This window comes from Diplotaxodon limnothrissa, linkage group LG13 (genome assembly GCF_057381915.1).
Source record: "Diplotaxodon limnothrissa isolate DT_005_m linkage group LG13, D_limnothrissa_male_GT1.1, whole genome shotgun sequence".
NCBI classification, from domain to species: domain Eukaryota; kingdom Metazoa; phylum Chordata; class Actinopteri; order Cichliformes; family Cichlidae; genus Diplotaxodon; species Diplotaxodon limnothrissa.
The window spans coordinates 13182175-13202934 of NC_140608.1; the positions used below are offsets into that span (position 1 = coordinate 13182175).

At 41.8% G+C, this 20760-nt stretch overlaps 1 protein-coding gene across 2 annotated transcripts in view; it reads right to left on the reverse strand.

Moving 5' to 3' along the window:
• Window positions 1–279: 279 nt before the first annotated feature.
• The window catches only part of tet1 (tet methylcytosine dioxygenase 1), a 40637-nt gene continuing 20156 nt past the window's right edge, over window positions 280–20760 (reverse strand). For both annotated transcript variants that reach the window (XM_085369875.1, XM_085369873.1), the window contains exons 3-12: window positions 6833–9029; window positions 5810–5900; window positions 3986–4079; window positions 3108–3316; window positions 2875–3025; window positions 2580–2669; window positions 2231–2368; window positions 1905–2081; window positions 1672–1816; window positions 280–1578 (exon numbers count right to left, since the gene is read on the reverse strand). In XM_085369875.1, the coding sequence (XP_085226001.1) occupies window positions 560–1578; window positions 1672–1816; window positions 1905–2081; window positions 2231–2368; window positions 2580–2669; window positions 2875–3025; window positions 3108–3316; window positions 3986–4079; window positions 5810–5900; window positions 6833–9029 (4311 nt within the window). In that variant the 3' untranslated portion in view covers window positions 280–559. The remainder of the gene's footprint in view (window positions 1579–1671; window positions 1817–1904; window positions 2082–2230; window positions 2369–2579; window positions 2670–2874; window positions 3026–3107; window positions 3317–3985; window positions 4080–5809; window positions 5901–6832; window positions 9030–20760) is intronic.

The following is a 20760-nucleotide window of genomic DNA, read 5'->3' on the forward strand; positions in this document are numbered from 1 at the left end:
ATGTGATGTAATGAGTTTGCTTAATAAAGATTACAGTGAGAATGGCACCAATGTAAAAAAAAAAAAAAAAAGCCAATGAGATTCATCTTCTGAAAAGAGAATTACTGGCTGAAATAAAAAGTAAATTTCTACTGTACAACATAAAATCTGAACACATAATGCAGGTCATCGTAGAAATCTTGCAGTAAACAGGCTTACACCAGAAATTAAATATAAATCGTTATGATCAGAATAAATAATCACATCTTTTTTTTCTGTTTGTTCTGTATATAAAACCAGTTTAAAAATGTATTTTAAATGCTTCAAAGCACCATCTCTTTACAATAAAAACCGACACCGAAACTCACAGTTAAAAGCCGACAACCTTTGGTCTTCTTCATCGCTCTGAAGGAAGAGACGAAGAAGGGCAAAGTGAACAGGTATAAGAAAAGCTCGATGAAAAAAAAAAAGAATAAAAATGAGAGTAGCAGTTTAAAATTGTCTGAGGTAAGGCAGAAGCACAGGGTGTAGGAGTTTTCTGTGTGTGTGTGTGTGAATGTCAAGGTTTAAAACACGTTGACTAAGACCAGCGATTGTATGGACCCGTCACTTGGGTAAGAGCATACGGGGACGCGGTGATGACCCCGTCCCTTGGGAGAGTCCATGCCTTACGTGTGGGGACATTCATAATCCTCGCCTCCTCTGTCTCCTCACCCTTTTCCTCCTCTCCCTCCACCCCTCCAGCAACTTTACTAAGGCTGCCCTCCAGCCTCAATCTCTCAGCCTCCTCCTCTCTGTCCCGTTCCCGCTTGGCCATTTTGGCATCCCACATAGCCATCCCGTGGCCCGGCTCATTTAGAGACTTATGCTGGTAGAAGACTAGAGAGATGCGGGTGGGGTGGCTGCGATTTGGCTTGAGGACTGGAGTAGTGGCGTGGAGCTCCCGCCGCGCGCACTCGATTAGGATGGAGCCGTGCGACGGGGCCACGGCGACTCCGCCTATTTCGCTGTCGAGGAAGTTGTGTTCGCTGTCTGACCACACCTCTTCCTGCTTCACTTCATCTGGTTCAAATGGTGGAGTTTGTACAGGGAAGGAGAGAGGAGACATCGGTGGGAGGCCATGACCCCTAGCCTCTGCTATGACATCTCCCACAGACCCATGGAGCCCATTGAGCCGGCTGAAGAGGCCCTCAGACGTTGGACTGGGGGAGAACGGAGAGGGAGGAGGAGCGCTCCCACTGGGAAGAGGTTTGTGCTGAGGAGAAGAGTGCACCTCTCTGGGCTCAGTTTTAAAAGCACCATCATAGTCAGCAGGTGTGTTACGTGGAGGTATACACTCTGTCGGAGCACACTGGTCACCAGATGCTGGAGAATAACCATTCACTGTATCACTCATTGTCTTGTAACTGAGAACTGAGCCATTCTGTCCAAACTGGAGGCCAGGCAGGCCATGGGTGTTGGGTGAGATGACCTCCCTCTGCGGGTTGACTCCTGGACCCACAGTGGGGTAGCTGCTGATCTGGTTATAAGTGCAGGGTTGATTCTTCTCTGGTAGGTACCTTTCCACACTAGCAGGTCTGTAAGAGCTGTTGTATCCAGCTTTTGTTTTGTTGGAAGAAAATTCATATATTTTAATGTGGTTCTATTAAAACAGCTATAAATCTTAAATGACCAGTGGCGTGAATGTACTACCTTTGTTGGGGCTTTCAACTTTCACTTTTCCAGGAGTGAGAGGAGTCACCCCGAGCTTCTTCTCCAGTCGCTCTGCTTGAGCCTTAAGGCGAGCCTCTTGTCTGATCTTACGGGCTGATTTTACCGGCTCTGCCAGCAGACGAACCTGACATGTACCAAAATTGAATTATTTAAAGCATGTTAACACTGCACACTGACCCACAACAAAACAAGATCCTTTTTGGTTCACTCACCTCTCGAGGAAACGAAGACAGAACTTGAAGAGCACCACTTTGGATCTTTGCCATCTGGCCCTCAGCGTGACCAAACTCATCTGTGTCAGAAATCTTGTAAAGTGGCAGCACGTGGAGCTGCTCATCCTCTGGCATGTTACGAACTGCACGGTTGTCTTCCTTGGTTAAAGTGCAAACCTAAAAAACACCAACCCAAAGCCAAAAAGCTAAATTTTCAGCCAAACAGGATCGGTTTAATACTTCCAAACAAAAAACTGTTGACCTTCAAATTTAGATGCACCATGTAGGAGTAAATTACATGGTATCGCATTCTTAAGCTTGCTTACCACGGTGCTGCCATTATTCATGTTGCTAGTGTCTTTGTGAGCGTGTGCACAGAAATCCACACAAGCTGTAACCCCAGAAAAAGGACGTCCCTCCTTCTTGCCCAGCCGGCATTCACCCCCCGCCGCCTCATATTCCACCTGTGAGACCCGAAAAAACAGGACACTAAGGAAAGATTTCTTAAAACTCTTAAGAGTCCGTAGAATAAACAGGTCCCAGAAGTAGCCTGGAGTGAGACTGTATGGAAATTTAAGGAAAAAGATTAACTGAAAATCACTTCCGCTGAATTAAGTCAAGCCCAGGAGAGCAAAGGATTACCAGAGACGAATGTGGTTGTTTCCCGTTTCATACCTGGTTTTGGAAAGCCTGAGGAGCCAGTTTCTTGTAGAGGGGAGCGACCTCGGTGGCAAGACTCTGAAGGTTGTTTTCTACCTTCAACTCCTGAAAATAAAAGCTAACACTGTTCAAAGGAACCTACTTCTAACTCTTATTGTAATATCCAACATGGTTCATCAGCAGGCAAACCTTCAAAAAACTACTAGCTTGACCTAAATAATAAGAGACGATTTTTCTCTCAGATTTTGCTGTAAGCTGTACTGCTCACTCATTGTTTGCTGCTGTAAATTAAAAAAGCACACTCTCTCACCTCCTCTTGGTAGTCACCTTGCAGGCGAAACTTCCGAGGAACTTTGCTGCGTGCAAATTTGCATCCATTGAAGTACATGCTCCAGGAGCAACCAAAGGAAAATGAAGCTCCGCAGGTGTCCGGATCTAAACCCTGGCACGCACATGTGCGACTGTAAAGAAACGGGAAATAACAAATGAAAAATAAAGAGGGAAAAAGAAGTGTTATGGAGAAATAAAAGAAGGGGTACTCACTCTTCGTTGAGCGCACAACGACGGCTGGTGGGGGAGCCGTACTTAAAGAGGGTCTCTGTCAGCTCCTGGTATAGGTGATCTGCCACCGGCCGAGGAATTCCCTCCCAGGCCAGGATGAGGATCACCAACACTGCCGAGTCGCAGTGGTGCCCTGGCCTGTGGCGGACCAAACACAGCAGCTTCTCCTCTTCACTGCCACGCCGGATCACCTGTCAGAGGACATTTAATTTATAAATACACAAGCGTCAGTCACATTTGAAACTTGAATTGCAACACAGACGAATACACTAAGCTCACTACATAGATCACTATAAGTGACCTGCCATACCACCAGACTAGGCAGAAAATGTTGTGAATAAATTTGCAATTTAATGCCTCTGACACGGAGATGGTTTTTGTTTGTCTGTTTGTTTGTGTTGTTAGAAGAAATTATCAAGAAGTTATGGATGGATTCATGTGAAAATTGTACCGGAGGTGGCTAACTTTTTGACTTGATCCACATTAAGGTCTGGTACTGGGTCCAGGAATACCTGGACGAACATTCTGTGTCATATCTAAACAAATACCAATAAAACTGAAACATGAAAAATTGCTGTTCAAGACAAAGAAAACACAAACTAATCCACATATCCTTCTTGATCTAAAGACTCTAAAGTTCATGCCATGGTTTATGCAGCCATAGCGGAAGTACGCTGTCTCAGACTGCTCGCTATGTTTAAACTTTAGTTACACAGTTGGCGGCAGCTAAGGTTTTGCCATGGTGGTGATAAAAGCATAAATCAGAGGCTGCCTTTCATTTCTTACACTAAATATACTGGCTCACAACAATGTTTACATTTACAGCAGACACATTCAGGACACAGACACCAGCCACATACCCATTTAGCTATTGGACACCCCTGGGAGCTCCTGCCTTCTTTCCCAGTGTAAACAACAACTTCCACCCTTATTGCATTTCCTTTGGCACCATACCTAAAACACACACACACACACACACACACACACACACACACGCACACACACACACACACACAATAAATGATGAGTCTGTGCTCTTCACAAAAGAGCATATAAAAGTCATCGGCATAATTTCTGAAAGTTAGAATAATATTTAAAAAATGTAACAGTTCATACAACTATTTTTTGTTTAAAATATACACCACTCATCACAAAATAAGACAACATCAGTTAAACTTCAGGGTCATTCTGTTCAGTTAGGAAGTATAAACCACTATGAATGCATTTAGTTTGGTGCAAATCGCACTGGTGTTGTTTGACGTTGCCGTCATCACAGCATTTGTTACGGTGTCTTCAGACTCTTTCTCTTCTGTCACATGCACTCTATGTGAAATTCATGTCCCTGCTCTCATCAGCCAAGAGAACAAGATGCCACTGACAGACCTGCCAGTTCTGGTGTTCATGGGTGAACGCCAGTTAAGCTGCACTATGCTGATCTGTGAACGTGGGTCCGGCTAAAGGACGTTGAGCCCTGACGACACCCTTGTGGAGCCTGCTTGTGACAGTTTCCTCAGAAACATGCAAATGATTAGCCCCAGGAGGTGATTTTTGTCGGACTCTGGAAGTGCTCCTCCTGGTTTTCTTGGCAGAAAGGTGCAGACAGCGATCCTGTTGTTGGGTTGATGCCCTTCTACAGCCTTGTCCAGCTGTCTCACTCTTGAGACACAGCAAACCTTCCTGTGACAGCACATTTGGATGCGGCATTCTGAAGAAACTTAGCTGCCTGCAGGTACCATTTCATGGTAGCAGCAATAACAAGGACACAAGCAAAAAGAAAAACAACAGTGTGGAGGGATAAGGAGAGGGTAACGGTAACGGTGCATCTCGAGACCTCCCGTTCATGATCATTTACACTGAAGTAGGTGAAATGGGTTCACAATGGTTCATGCTTCCTAACTGAACCAAACTGTCATCCCTAAAGTTTAACTGACTTGTTGTTAAACTGCAGAGAACAAGTACTCCCTTAATGTTTTTGGGATGCTGTATCTTCCCTCATTTCTAACAAAAATCTGGTAGGATGTAATGCGTTATTACTGCCAGAAGGTGGAGGTAATAAAACTAAAAGCTGTTTACCGACTTACAAGAAAAATAGTAAAATGCGCAACCAACTACCAAGCATTGGATTGAAAAAAGGCGAGATGTGGTTAGAGTATTTGGATGTTGGGCAATAGTATTTCTGCTCAAAAAGCCCATATCTAGCATGTATGGATGGCAATATGCTATATATTACACATGAGGAAGCTTAACCCTTCCTGAGAGCAACTGACAACACAAAAACCTCACAGCATTTCAAAATAAACCCTTTGTGTCTTTTAGTGAATGACAAAGGTTCGTATAATGTAACAGTGAGCAGTGGTATGTGTCCAAAAGAGCTAATTAGACCAGAGACTAAACTATTTCATTTTTACCAGCCAAGCTGAAAATATACGTTAAGTGTAGCTGTCAAATGGACAAGTTGTATTTAAACAAGCTGTCATCCTGCTTTACGGGCCCCTCGTCTGAGCTAGAGGGGTTTCCTGTTTCAGCATGCTGTGTGTGTGTTGAGCTATCTCAGCAGTGCTTCCTTTTAATGACATAGCATGGTTGTGATCCCGCCCCATTCCACCAAGCCTGTGGTTTACTAGTAAGCTGTGGTAGTAAACACACCCCACAGCGTGTAAACAACGCCGCTGTAGTCACTCTACCTGTTCTCCATAAGTTCCCTCACTGCAGCGACGCTGGGTCCTGCCCCAAGATGAGTATAGTAAGGGCCCTCTTCCTTTTCAATGATCTGGTCTGTGAAAGACAACAATGAATATTGGAGCAACTTCTTCAAATAGCATTCCACTGATGCGTTGCTGGCACGTTTAAAGAGAAACACAGACAACCTGTTTGATATTTTTAATAAAAACATCAGGTTAATGTTGAAATACAAACTAAATGTAGCTGGATTTCAGTTTCAGTTTAGGGTTCATCACCTTGGAGGTCTTTTGAAATGCATCATAATAAGTCAACAACCCTCCACAAAACATTCAAAATCCTGCTCCAAATATGGCAGAGAAATGCAGCCTTTTATGCTCGATTTGGCTGTTGAATTAGGACACAGTGTATGTGTGTGTGAGTGTATGTTTGAGTCAGAGTGAGAGAAAAAAGTCAGTTTGAGGTCAAACACCAGCAGTCTCACTAAAAAGAAAACTCTAAAGGGACGGCTCACCCTAAAATCAAATACACATGTTTCCCTCTGGCCTGCAGTGATACTAAGCTTTGGTGTAAGCTGCTCAGTTTAGAAGATATCACCTCTTTCATTCTGATGTCTCACTTTACTTGAATATAATTGAACTAGATGGCTCTCATCTTTTAATGCTCTGTTAGAAAGGAATTTGTCACACAACTTGTTGTCTAGTTGATTAAAAAAATGTTCTAAATTGAGTGACTCACAATAAAGACTTTACTGCTGAGTTTTAAAATGGACTTTTTTAATGCTTTGACCATAGTGTGACTGCAATCTAATTTCATTAGACGTAGAGAAGGCAGTCATTTGTATATTTTCTATCTGTTATCGCCCAATCTGGGCAAATCTCACCAGCAACAGCTACTCAGCTTTATAAACAACTCTGCAGGCCAGAGGAAAACATGTACATTAGTCTGTTTAATTTCAAAGTGGTTCAAATTTAATGTGATGGAAACACATGCACTAAAAAGTTGAAGTGAAGACAGAAGCAACTCACCCACACACTGACAGGATGGAAGATCAGCCAGTTTTTTGGAAGGTGTGTTGAGCAAGTTCTTGGTAGGGGTATCTAGAAAACTTGAGGGAGACTCCAGAAAACTGTTGATGCCGTTCTTGGATGGAGTTGAGTCCGCAGAGTGTCCCTGACTCCCATCAGTGGTTGTAGACAGGACAGTGACAGGTCCTGAACTCTCCAGCTTGTAGTAGCTTTGTTGACTTAGAGGAGGGGACTGGTGAGCCCCTGAGAAGCCATTAGCCAGACCATGATGCCCAGACGTAGGGCTGAGAAAAGCTGATTTGGCTGGGCTGGTGTTAGGATCAGCACCGTGCTGCAGCCCACCACAGGGCTGCGCTACCTGAGATAACAAATGCTTTTCGTACTCTTCTGGTCCTGCAGCGTAACCATTGCATGGATTATGTTGGTGAAGTGGACCTTTGGAAAGGGACCACGGCTGGTTTTCTTGACCAGAAATGTGGTTGAACGTTGTGAGAGTGCTATAGTTCTGAGTCTCATGCCCTAAATGAGATATATTTTGAGTGTTAATCTGATGGATAAATTGCTTCCTCTCCTCCTGTGCCTCAGCCAAGTATCTCTTCAGATCAATTTGAGCCTGAGGCAGAAATAGGTTTTTCTTGTGGTGAAGTCCTGATTTACCCTGCAAGGGATTCTTCTGGTTTCTGCTCCTGTACAGCGTCTCTCTATTTGGCGTGCGCTGATTTAATCCATCAGTTTTCTTCTTTCTGGGCTTGGAAGGCGCAGCTTTTGTTTTCTTCCTGACAGGTGTTTTCTGACTGGGGGGCTGCTGGGATTTGTAGTTGTATTTGATAGCTGAAACAGGCGCTCCTTTCAAAGGATTGTTCTCTGACTGCTGGTTGTGCTGGGACTGGATGATGAAGGCTAAATTTGCCAGCTGAGCTGCCACTTCCTCTTCATCTCTGTTTCTACTCACTTTAGCAACAACCCCACCCTCCATAGACAGACGCTCATGATCCTTACTAAACTTCACATCAGTGGGGGTTTTATAACTGAATTCAGACTTAATGACAAAAGCACCACAATCCTGTTCTGACCTCCTGGAGATTGTTTTATCACTGTGTGAACTCGCCTCCAAGAGACTCTGCAGCTTGTTTATGCTCAACCCGTTGGAGCGCTGGATGACATTCCCTTGTCTGGCCACAGGAGGTCGTATAACTGACATCTGGTGTAGTGGTGAGCTGATGACAGAGACTTTGTTGTAGCCAAAAGCTACTGCGGGTTTGGCTTCTTGCAGGACTGTATTTGTACTCGAGGCTGATGATGGCACAGCAGTAGAAATGGGATGTTCACACTTACTTTCAGTTTTAATGGACCCTGGTGTGCTTTGAGGTATAGCTGCCAGCTGAGTCAAGGCCTCAATAGCGATAGCCTGATCAACACTAAGGTTTCTCCTCTCTGCCAAAGATTGCACGCTTGGTAACAAGACACTTGGAAGAGGCTCACTTTTAATGGGTGGGGGAGTGCTTTGCAGATTAACAGGAGTGCTTTTCAGATACAAGTCCTCTTTTCTCACAAAGTGCAAATCTGGTGCCTCTGTTTTGATGGAGTGAAGTATGGAAGCACGAGAGCTGAAGAGTTTCTCCTCCAGGCCCTTCCTCTCAGTGACAGAAAGACACACAACGGCTGCCAGCGTAGCCAGTGGGTCCTCACATACCTCATCTTCATCACTCAGCTGCGTGGTGGTCTGTTCAGTGATCCACACCCATGGCTCCTCCTGTTTTATCTTCTTTAGTGGAACTGCCAAGTCATCTGGAGGAGTCATGGGTCCATTCTCAGAGTCTTTAGGAACTGCAGCTATGATATTCCTTTGAGGCTCCAATGCCATTGTAGTCCGTTTCAAAGCAGACACAGTGGTCATATTAGCACCAGGTTTAGGTTTTATCAGGTTTGCAGCAGAACCATTCTGAAAAGTCACAGAAGAGCATACTTGTTGGTGAAGTGGTGCAGTGCTGGTCAGCTCCAGCCCGGGCTCTCCTTTAATAAGTATTGGCCGTACACCTTGGTCCAAGACCTGGTCGTGGGTGAGTGAGTGGGTAATGGGGGGAGTCTGTGTATGAGGTATGTGGCCTTCCTCCCCCTCATCCTCCTCTGCTGCCATGTGGGTGTCATCCATCTGTGCTTTGCCTGTGCCATTTACCAACCCACTTTCTGGAACCACCTGAAACACGGAGAGAAACAAGAAGAGAGAGGTGACTCAAGCTCTCACAGTACACAGGGAATCAGCTTGTTCTAAACAGTCACGGCACAGCGCACAGCAGATTGCCTCTCAGCGTGGCACGAGCATCTGCTGCAGCCACTATCAAGGCTGTGGAAAATATTATGGCATTGGGAAAACAAATAATCTCCTTTTTCACAAATCTTGCCAAATCTGACCTCTAAACACAGCTAATAAAAAGTTAAACTAAGATAATTCGCAGTTGAGGCTTCGATAACGACTAAATTAATATCAGAGCTCAGGAGTGTTGAGAGCAATGGACCCAGTAGCTAAGAGCCAACAAGTAAACATTTGGAGTCATCCAGCTGCGCTACTTCCAGTGGGTCACTGAGGGTATGTGTGCAACATGTATGTACGTGTTGTGTTTGTCCTGGGCTTGAATGTGTGCTCCTGGGTATGCATGTGTGTGCATGCACACGTGATTATCCACACAGCTGGCCTGACATTACAGTATAGCCCCTGTGCATTGTTAAGAGGGATTAACCCACTGTGGGTCTTACACACAGTAGCTACGGCACCGCCTGACCTTCATGAACTGTGATCATACAAAGGTCAACCGTGGCGTATGGATTACCCACAAAAACATTATTAAACATGTTCTACTACAACCTGTTTAGTACACAGATAATTATTTCCACAACCTATACTATCTGGAGACGTTTTAAGGCTTTGAGTAAAGTGTGTTTGCTACTGTAGTATTCATGCTGCTTGGAAGCACTTTCTACGAGAACATGCAAAGAGTACTCTGAAATAGGGCTGCCACGATTAGTCAACTAGTCACGATTACGTCGATTATCAAAATCGTCGACGACTGATTTAATAGTCGACGCATCGTTTGAAGCTTTGTAAGATCACAAAAGATGCAGGAATAAGTAGTAGGTTTTACGAGTGTAATAACGGACTGAAACACTGCATGTACAAGGATGCCAGCTGCCGTTAAACCCCGAAGAAGAAGAAGCTGTGTCCCAGAATTCATAGTGCAGCCCAGCTCTTGTGGGCAGCTCTGTTTCCAACAATGGCGGCAGCTAGTTAGTTTTAATATTACTCTTATTATTCTTTCTGGGTCACAAAATAAACGTTTAACATATTTTCAGGGGAGAATGTAGCTGTGTAAACCTCAAATATCTGCTCAGTTTATCAAGACACCACATATTTTCAAAAGCGCTCCGACGTTTTCGCAGACGTCTGTTACCCACTAGCTCGATAGCTAGCCGGGGGCTAGGCTCACTAGAGCCCGTGAGAACACCGGACTCCTGGCAAATCGTTTTCAAACCCACCGCCGTCTCTCGCTACTCAGGTTAAACATATATAAGTCACTTAGATAACTTAAAAATGTTATTGTTTAGTTTTTTTTATAATTTTATTTGTTCCTGAGTAAATCAGTTTGGCTGAGATTAAAGTTATAGTTTTTACACAGCTGAATAAACGTCAAGCAGACAGCTGATTATCAGAAGTGTGAGATGCTCGAGAATATACTCCGGTGTCCTGTTATATTTAGATAGCAAGGAGTTTATTCAACTTCACCGAAACAATCTGCAAATTTCATTGAAATTGAATAAACTATCATCTTGTCTTTATTTTTAGTTAGCACATAACTTAAACACTTAAAGCTGTAAGCTAATGATAGTTATATAAGAGCAGATGCATGCTGGTGCAATAAGCTGTAAATTTTACGTCCAATGGATGCATGATCTGATTAGTCGACTATCAAAATAATTGTTTGTGGCTGCCCTACTCTGAAAAAGTCAGTCATTTTTTTATATTTTGCTTCCACAGAGCCAGACTTTATTGTAACTTTTTAAAGGCATCTTGAGCAGTAGTACTCATGTCTTTCTGAAGGTCTTTCACAGTTTTCTTAGGACAAGGGCGTCTTTTTCATTCTTTCCTAGCCCAGTCCTTGTACCCTGATCACTTTCAGTTCATGTTTTTTGTTTAGTGAACCACTCCCCTGTGAATAATTCAAGCATAAAAAGGCACCTATCTCAAGGGACCAATCGGTGCTGTGTCTACACATACCAGACAACTTTGGAAAAAAAAAAAAAAAAAAAACGCACACAAAAAACCCAAAGCAATTTTATTGTATTTTCAGACATTTTGTTAGTGGGGGCCTGTTGGACAAACATGTCATTTGTTCCCATTTCCTTAGTTTCCTTATATTATCTGAAAAATGGGCATATCTTGGCATGCTCAAGAGTCAGTCCAGCAGACAAGAAGTATCTTAAAGTCATATCCTTATGATAGTGGAAATAAATTTAGCAAAGATCTGACACAGGACCTGAGAGATGCATCAGCTGATCTGTTTACTGCTAATTGAGGCATCATCAGAAATAATCTAACTGGAAGCTGTCAAGAAGCCAATGTTAAGAAAGCAGACTTTACAGAAAATGCTGAGGTATGCCAAATTACACAAGAACTGGCAACTTAACGAGTAATTAATCCAAATATTTGGTTTGGTTAAAACACGGTGGAGGTAATTTCATGGCTCAAACTGATAGGATTTTGTACTGTCAGATTTGATCCAACAATCTTGAAAGCATCTGATTGGCAATGGTTTCATTTTTCCTCATGACAATGATCTCAAACACACTGTCAATGTAGTGAAAGCATACTGGGATGGAAAAAAAACATCAGTCATGGATTGGCCTCCTCCTGACCAAGACCTCAACATTATTGTAGCAGTAGGATCATCTTGGCAGACAATGGCAAAAAGACAGCCAATATCCAAAGAAGAGCTTTGAATATCCTTCAAGAAGCCTGGAGAACTATTCCTGTAGACTACTTAAAAAAGTTAGAAGAAAGCTTGAGAGTTCAGGTTGTGTTGAAGAATAAAGGTGGTCAGAGCAAGTATTGACTTTCAAGGTTATTAGAACTGTAGGAACTTTTACACAGCACTGTACAGCTGGCAACTGAAAATATGAAAGCCATCCTTAGTTTTTAACATCTTGAATAAACATATGATCCACTGAAGACAAGCTGTTCTTTGTTTTAGCTGCATATCAAATCAGAACTAAAGCCTTTAGCTGTGGAAGAAAAATGTTTCAATGTGACAAAGATATATAAAAAAAAAAATCAGTATCATGTGCCAAATCTCAGCTGACAAAAGGATGTTAAACTCACTTGAGTGTGCTGTACATACTACAGTGCAGCTGGATGTATGTTCTTTATGACTGTTTACCTGGCATAAACATCCATTACAGTAAATCACATCAACTGGTTTTAATGTGTTTTACAGCAGGTGATGTGCACTGACAGATCAAGAGTAAGCAGCAGCAGCAGTTTTTTTATTTTTATTTAACCTTTATTTAACCAGGAATGTCCCGTTGAGATCAAAGACCTCTTTTTCAAGGGAGTCCTGGCCAAGAGGCAGCACATTTCAAGACAAATACATACGAACAAACAAAGTTAAAATTACACAAAACAATTACACATTATTGAGGCAGCCTGTAGGCCTTTGAGTTTAGTTTTAAAAACATTTAAAGACAACAATTCAGTTAGTTTCCAGTCTTTCTGTAACATGTTCCATGAAAAAGGCGCAGAGTGGACAAAGGCTTTCTTACCCAGCTCTGTGCGGACAAGGGGAACAGACAACAGCAGCTGATCATTTGAGCACAAGGAGTAAGAACCACTATTTGTCCTTGTGACCCAAGTACAAATATAAGGAGGCAGCAATCAAAGCATAGCTTTGTAAATAAAAGTGTACCAATGCCCCTGTCTTCTAATGGCCAAAGAAGGCCATTTTACTCTTAAGTACAAATCACAGTGATGGGTCAGGTATTTACAATTGGTAATAAACCTCAAGGAAGCATGATACATCGTGTCCAACATTAGAAGACATGAAGAAGAAGCGTTCATATACAGAATGTCACCATAATCTAACACAGATAAAAAGGTTGCAGTGACAAGACGTTTTTTTACTGCAAAAGAAAAGCACTGTTTATTACGGAAGAAAAAACGAAGTTTAAGTCTCAGTTTCTTTACTAGTCTCTCTATATGTGGTTTAAAGGTGAAGGAGTCATCAATCCAGACACCAAGGTATTTATATTCATGAACTATCTCTATGACATTTCCATCAAGGGTGGACACCACTGGAATAGGCTCCGGGACCTTCTTTGACTTGGAAAACAACATTAGCTTAGTCTTGTCAGCATTGAGAACTAATTTTAGCTGAATAAGTGAATGCTGGAAAGCAACAAAGGCTTTCTGTAAAGTTTCAATGGCCTGAGCAAGAGATGATCCATAACAGTAAATAACTGTGTCGTCAGCATAAAAATGCAAATTTGTGTCTGAGACATTTTGACCCAAGTCATTGATATATAAAAGGAACAGAAGGGGACCCAAAACTGAGCCCTGTGGCACCCCCTTGTGGACAGCAACAAATTTAGAACAAAGACCTTCAAGTTTAATGCACTGGGTTCTATTTTTCAGATAATTTGAGAACCACGCTAATGCATGTTCTGACAATCCAAGGCTGAGCAGTCTGTTTTTTAGGACTGCATGATCAACAGTGTCAAAAGCTTTTGAGAGGTCAATAAAGAGTGACGCACAGTACAATTTCTTATCAAGTGCCACAATAATATCATTTATCACTTTCATAGTGGCAGTGTTAGTACTGTGTTTTTTCCTGAAGCCTGACTGAAATTTGGAGACAATATCATTAGAGTACAAAAACTCTTTCAACTGGTCACAAACTAGAGATTCCAGGATTTTGGATAAAACACACAAATTTGATATTGGCCTATAATTAGTCAACACCGATGGATCACCTCCTTTCAATAAAGGCAAAACGAAAGCTGATTTCCAAACCGCTGGAATTTCTTTGGTTTTAATTGAAAAATTAAATAGAATTGAGAGTGGTTCTGCAATAAAATCAGCTGCCAACTTCAAAAAATAAGGTTCCATCAAGTCTGGACCAGGAGATTTTCTGTGATCCAAAGCCTTTAAAGCTTTATGCACTTCATAAACACTAAAAGGTACAAAGTTAAAACGGTCTCCAGAAAACATAGAGAGTTCTGGGCAAGTATTTGTTAAAAAAGTTTCTGCAGAAGCAAACAAGGAACCCACTGATAGAAAGTGTTCATTAAAACAATTCAAAATTTCAGTTTTATCATTAATTGAGACTGAATCTTTTACAACAGATTTAGGAAAGGTTTGAGTCATTTTATTGGCGGAAAAAGACTTGATTACTTTCCAAAATTTCTGTGGATCATTGAGGTTCTCAGTGGTGACAGACAAAAAGTATTCAGATTTGGCCTTTTTAATAAGAGAAGTACATTTATTTCTAAGCTGTTTGAAAACAGACCAATCAGTGGAAGTATCTGTTTGTCTCGCCTTGTCCCATGCTCTATTACGCTTGTGTATGCTATCTGCGAGTGTCTGCGAAAACCAAGGATTTTCTCGACCTTTAATTCTAACTTTCCGTAAGGGGGCATGTTTATTAACAATTCCCATAAAACTTTCCTTAAAATATGTCCAAGCTAGCTCTACATCTGGTAATAGTCCGATTTTTTCCCAATTAACTAATGACAAATCATGATGAAAAGCCTGTTCATTAAATTGTTTAAGATTCCTTTTGCACACTATGCGTGGCTTACATTTTGGAATTTTAGCATTTCTGCAAACAGCAACAACACAGTGATCACTTAGGTCATTACAGAAAACACCAAGTGAAGAGAATTTATGAGGTACATTTGTTAAAACCAAATCAATTAATGTAGACTTTTCAGGGCATTTAAGATTTGGCCTGGTAGGAAGATAGACTAGCTGGGTAAGATTAATTGAATCGCAGAATTCAATTAAGCAGTACATCAATATAAACCAGATCTCCTGTGAACCCACAGACCAAACAAAAAACACTTGTGTTTATCACCTACATGTGCTCTTTGTTCCCTCCGTTTCCACTGGACGTGCACCAGATTTAGATTGGCACACTATTAGTGCACTATTTTTACTGCACTTGACAAACAGAACGATGTATGGGAGAAGGGAGTTTTATAGACTGCACAGGAATACCTGTGGAAAATGAACCATAAACCTTATGTTTATTTTACAAAAAAACCTGCTCGACTAATGGAGCGGTAACACAATACTGACATTTTTTTTAACCGCTTTTCATAAAACACAACAATCCTTCAAGTCTTAAAATGTGCTCAGAATCAGCCTAAATCTGGAGCTGGTACCAGTTCACTTAAAAGATTCTCAGAAATCCCGAACAAAAAGGGAACATTGTTTTCAACCATCAAAAGCATACAGTGACACCTTACATGCAATAAAGTGGCATCTGTAAAGAAGAAGACACTGAAAAATAGGAGATTAGGCATTGTTCCAAAGCTATAGCTGGAAGAATAAAAGGCACACAGAGGTCAGAGAGAATACAGATGCTGAGCTATCTTCTGCAACAGCAGTGTGAAGACAAGAGTTTTAGGTGTGTGAAGTTCTTTCTTACAATCTTACATTTCTGATTTGCATACAAGCACACATCTTCCAACTGGGCCTTATAAATGACCTAAAGGTCTCCTGACTGCATCTTGCCTGTTTGTCCAATTATTTTTTCCATTCTCAGTACTAAAAATACACAGAACAGCTTTTGTCTTTGGCTCAGTTTCTAACTTTGCTGAAGCTGGAGTTTCTCCTTTAAGCACAGGTTAAATGTTATTTGACAACTCAAGAGTAAATTGCAGTGACCACGGAGCTGTTTGTGATTAACATGGGAAAGCTAAATGATCACCAGGTCTTTTCAGTGATGTGGTACTCCTGATCACTCTCTGGTTTGCTGCAGTTACTCCTCAGTCCACTGAACTCCCCATGGCTGTCAGGATTGTGTCTGACTACTAGAAACACGCCGCTGATGCAACAGATAGTTCAAGCTCAGGCTGAGGCAACACCAAAGCTGCCAATGCAAGAATATGAGATAACCGCTCTGCACTGAATGCACAAATGGGCCAATGAAAGAAAAGAGGAGTGAAGAAGATGGGGCACAGTGCAAGAATAAGCAGCATGTCACAATAAACTGCTTTCAATGACAAAGCAGTACTGGCTGCCTTCCAGCACTGCACCAGACACACACGTCGGCATGCATGTGTGTGCGCGTGTGCATCCGTTTGTGCATCCAACTGTTTATGATCCGAAGCAGACATCAAAGTGCAGCCTCTGCTTTTAATTATTTTACATTTATCCTTGTAAAAGCAAAAAGCTTAAAAGCAGGATGCGAATGCAAAGTCATGTGTTCTCATTTAGCCACTGGGTCTCTGGAGGGAGCTCGGACTGTGATGTGCTGGTGCTGCGTCTTTGTGCTTGTTGGGTATATCGCCGGGTTAGTCACTTGCAAACACACTCTTCTTCTTTTGTGTTAGACAAACCGTGACTAACTACGGAGCTTGTCAGAGCTTTCGGAATGAATAAAACATATCCAAGAGTGGCTAAGGGTGAGTTCTTAACACACAAACACCCGTTCAGAGACCTGCGGCAACAGAGTGTCACTACTACATGAATCGTAGCAACCCTGTGTCTCTGTCTCTCCAAAGAGAGCAAATTGGGTCTCCAAGGAGGTTTGAAGTAGTGTGCATCTATTTGTAACGCAAGACCACAGACAAAAACACGCACACATGCACAGAAAACACATTATACATAGACATCGTATGAACTGCTACAACAAAAAAGTGAATACTCCGATTTTCTTTTGCCACATTGTGGGTATGCAGAAATCATACCGTTAAGCCTGCCACCTCACAGCACCCTGACATTAACACACTGAAAAAACACATGCTTCCTTCCTGAGTCAGAGCGTAAGTAGTGGTTTATATGTGTTTCTCTGAACATGTGAGAATTTCCTTCATTCATTGAGTACTTCCTGTCTGCGCTGAGCTCAATATAATGTCGTCTACACACAAAACATACTACCTAAAGAGAAAAGCGGTGAAAAAGAGCACGAGCTTAATCAACTATAAAATTATAGAGATTAAGACGGCGTCATTAACAGCGAGACCCTTTCCTACAAAAACCGCACAGTAATAATACTGTTACTGTAGCCAAACAAGTAAAACCTGCCAAGTTACGACCCAAGGCTTACAAGCACTCCACTTTTCTGCTAAGCAGTCAGAAAACAGCAGGTGCAGAAATATGGCTGTTCAAAACACTGCAAGAAAGAAAAGGGGAAGCAAACGGACTCTTCATACAGCACAGTGGCTTAAATAAAGGCATGCAATAAAAGGAAAGACGAGGGCTTTCTTGTATCCATTTGCTGCTAACTTTGTTGTCCCAGCCCTTAAACCCACCTGGAAAAGACAAGACAAGTGCTCACACACAAAAGGCCAGGTCCTCAGTGAAAGGGACAATAACAAAACAGGCGTCCAAATAAAGCACTCCTGGTCAGCTAAATCCAGGGTGGCGAGGAGAGAGAGACACAACGGCGTATACCTCTAGATGAGCTCCACTGTAGCTGACCTATCTTGCAGTAAGACAAAAGAACTCAGGGTGAAGACTATGGTTGTCTTTACCTTATCTGTCCTCGGAGGAAGCCCCTCCGGTTTAGGCAGCATATCCCTAAAAGGTATTGGTGGCCATCTTGCTTTGCCTGCCTCCAGCCTGCAGAAAACATTGGCTACAGTAGCCGTACGCAGGGCAAGCTCCTGGGTGTCATGACTAGCCGCCGTAGCAAAGCACTGCTACAGCAGGCGCGCACACACTCACCGCACATACACAGACATACAGACACACACACAGATGGGATGCCTTTTGCAGACGCAGACAGAGCCTCATCAGCCAATGGCGTGAGGACCTTAGCGGCTTGTAAATTATCTTCCATGCCTAGACTCTCCTAAACAAAGGATCCCCTATGTGGGCTACTCCAGCCCTACGCACAGGGATTGGAGCAAATTGTGGAATGGATAGTGCTGGATCTGGATCAGTTGGACAGAGCTCACCAACACAGGACTACCTCAGAGTTGATTGTGCAACTACTAAAATGATTAATCCATTATTCAATTAGTCAACTTAACAACAAAATTAAGAACAACATTTGCTGCTCCTGGATTATCAAGCTTCTTATTTCTGCGTTTTCAACTGATCTTGCCAAATAACCAGATCTGAAATTAAGCTTTGGGGATTTTTAATGGTTATTCTCAGAATTTTACAGACAAAGCAGTTCATCAGCTAATCAAAAATATAATTAACAGTAAATAAAGATTACTCACAACTGTCAAACTAATCACAGGTTTAAGTTAGTTGGCACCTTTAACTTACATGGGGCTGAAATACTGCTAAAAGCAAAAATGCTTATAATGATAAGCAAAAACCACCATCACATGACAGTTACACTGGACAGCGAGTGCTTTTGTGCCCCTTGAGGTTTAAGACGTGATTTATCATTGTAAGGAAGTTTTGCATTCTGTCATCATCAGACACAGGATGAAGCAAGACACAGTCTTTGCAAAAGTCTGGAGTGACTCCTCATTCCTTTATATTTTTGCACACAAGAAGTCAGAGTTTCTTGTAATTGTCGTCTTAAGCAATCTCAATAGATCTCCAGGACAAGTTTTTCTTTGGAAACTGACTACTTTTTCACTCATTTTCACTCCAGCCCTTGCACCTGGCCATTTTTAGAAGAATATTTTGTTTTATTTGCTTGTTTTATCATTCACCTAGCATTAAAAAAGCACCTAACTCAAGGGATGAACCAGTTTTTTGGAGTAGCAAACTATATCTTTAGGCACTTTGTTGATAGCAGCCTGGCATAAAAAGCTTCTGTTTTTCCCCCATTTCTTTAGTTGAATGATGAATGCCAAAAATAACAGTTTAATGGGCATCGTATTTTGGCTCCAGCAGGGTGATTCTCAAAGAGCTAAACTTGGCATATCTTAGAAATGTTTTAGGAAAGTGGACAAGTTGAAGATTTAGAAAAGTCATGTCCTAAAGAAACTGGAAAGAAGTCCAGCAAAGATCTGATGGACCTGATGCATCTGGACTTTCAGTTGATCCATCTCTTGTTTGCTGAGGCTTCATCACAAACGGCCTCAGTGGAAGGGAAACACGTAGAAAAGGCTGAGATATGCCAAATTACACAAGAACTGTGCCAGTGCCAACAGATTTTATGGAGTGATTAATTCAAATTGCAAATTTTTGGTTCAAATTGTCATCAGGAGGTCCGGAGAGAGATACAACGGTAAGCGTCTACAGCCATCTCTAAAAAAATACAGTGAGATTTTGATCCACCATGCAATACCATCTGGAAAGCATTTGATTGGCTTTATTTTTCAGCATGACAATGATCCCAAACACACTGCTACTGCAACAAAACTATACCTGGATATAAAACACCCAGTGTAGCATTATCAGTCATGGACTGGCCTCCCCAGAGCCTGGACCTCACCATTACTGAAGCACACTTTGGATGTTAGAGGCAGCTAACATCCAAAGAAGAGCTTTGAATGTCCTTCAAGAAGCCTGCAGAAATATTCCTAGTATTTAAAAAATGTCAAGAAAGCTTTCCTGACAGAGTTAAGGCTGTGTTAAAGAATAAGGGTAGTCATATTAAATATTGACTTTCAAGTTCTTTAGAACTTGAAAGTCAATATTGCAAGATAGGTGAGCTACATACTTTACATTCTGTATTTTTCTAGATGTTTCAATAAATTGCTGCACAGATATTACATTTTCCTAGCAAAATATGAAGAAATGAGTGATGGTTCAAGACTTTTGCACAGTACTGCAAGCATAGGCGAATAATTTGCTGCACCATCTATAATTTCTAAATGACTGTCTTGTTCATCCACCCCTAAATCCTTTCCTAAACAACCCCACTCAGGAAAAGCGTGGTTAGTAACTTTGCCTCTTTTAAAGGTAACCATGTGGCCAAGAAGCTGAGTTCAACCCAGGACAAGGAAACATGAAGGTAGCCAGAGCCAGTGCCTGCTGTTAACAATCTAGCAACCAACCTCAGCCATGGGCTTGATTGTGGGAGCAGATATAGTTCAGCGCAGCCCAGTCAAAACAATAAAAACTATATCAGTGTAGCATCCAGCCTGCAGTAAACATGTTCAACCAAAAAGATAAGACAGCTGCGCAAACATAACCTGTGGCGGAAGATCCGATCATATTGATGGATTTAGCACTAAGTCGTGTCATAATTTCAAACATTACTGAGTAGGATGTTACACCAATGGTTTGTCTTTGAGCCTAAAAGACAAACCATATGGGAAATGACTTGATTATATAAGAGACTTGGGAATTTTTACACTTTTGATGCACTTTTTTGAAACGTGTACTCAAGAATTGCAATCTTAGTCATGGCTCCGAAGGGCTGTTTTTTATCTCACTGCAAAGTTCAACAGTCACTGAGTTTGTCAGTTACACTTATCACAGTCAAACTGCTGCATGGTGTGGCTTCATATATATTAGCCCCTTTCTGCAGCTTGATAAGTTCATCATTTTTGCATTTATCCTCAACATTTCAACACAACATTTACTGAACACTTGCTGTGGTGTACCACTGCAGCCATGAAATACTGCCATGTGCATTTATGCTGCTTGAGTATTTGCATCTAGAAAATGCAAAGAACATCTTACATTTAAATTATGATGAATATCATTTTATGTATTCTCACCTCATATCCCCTCAGGAAAGTTTTCTGATTTAGTCTCAGATTGGGAGTCGTAGCAAACGCTGGAATAATACCAAGGA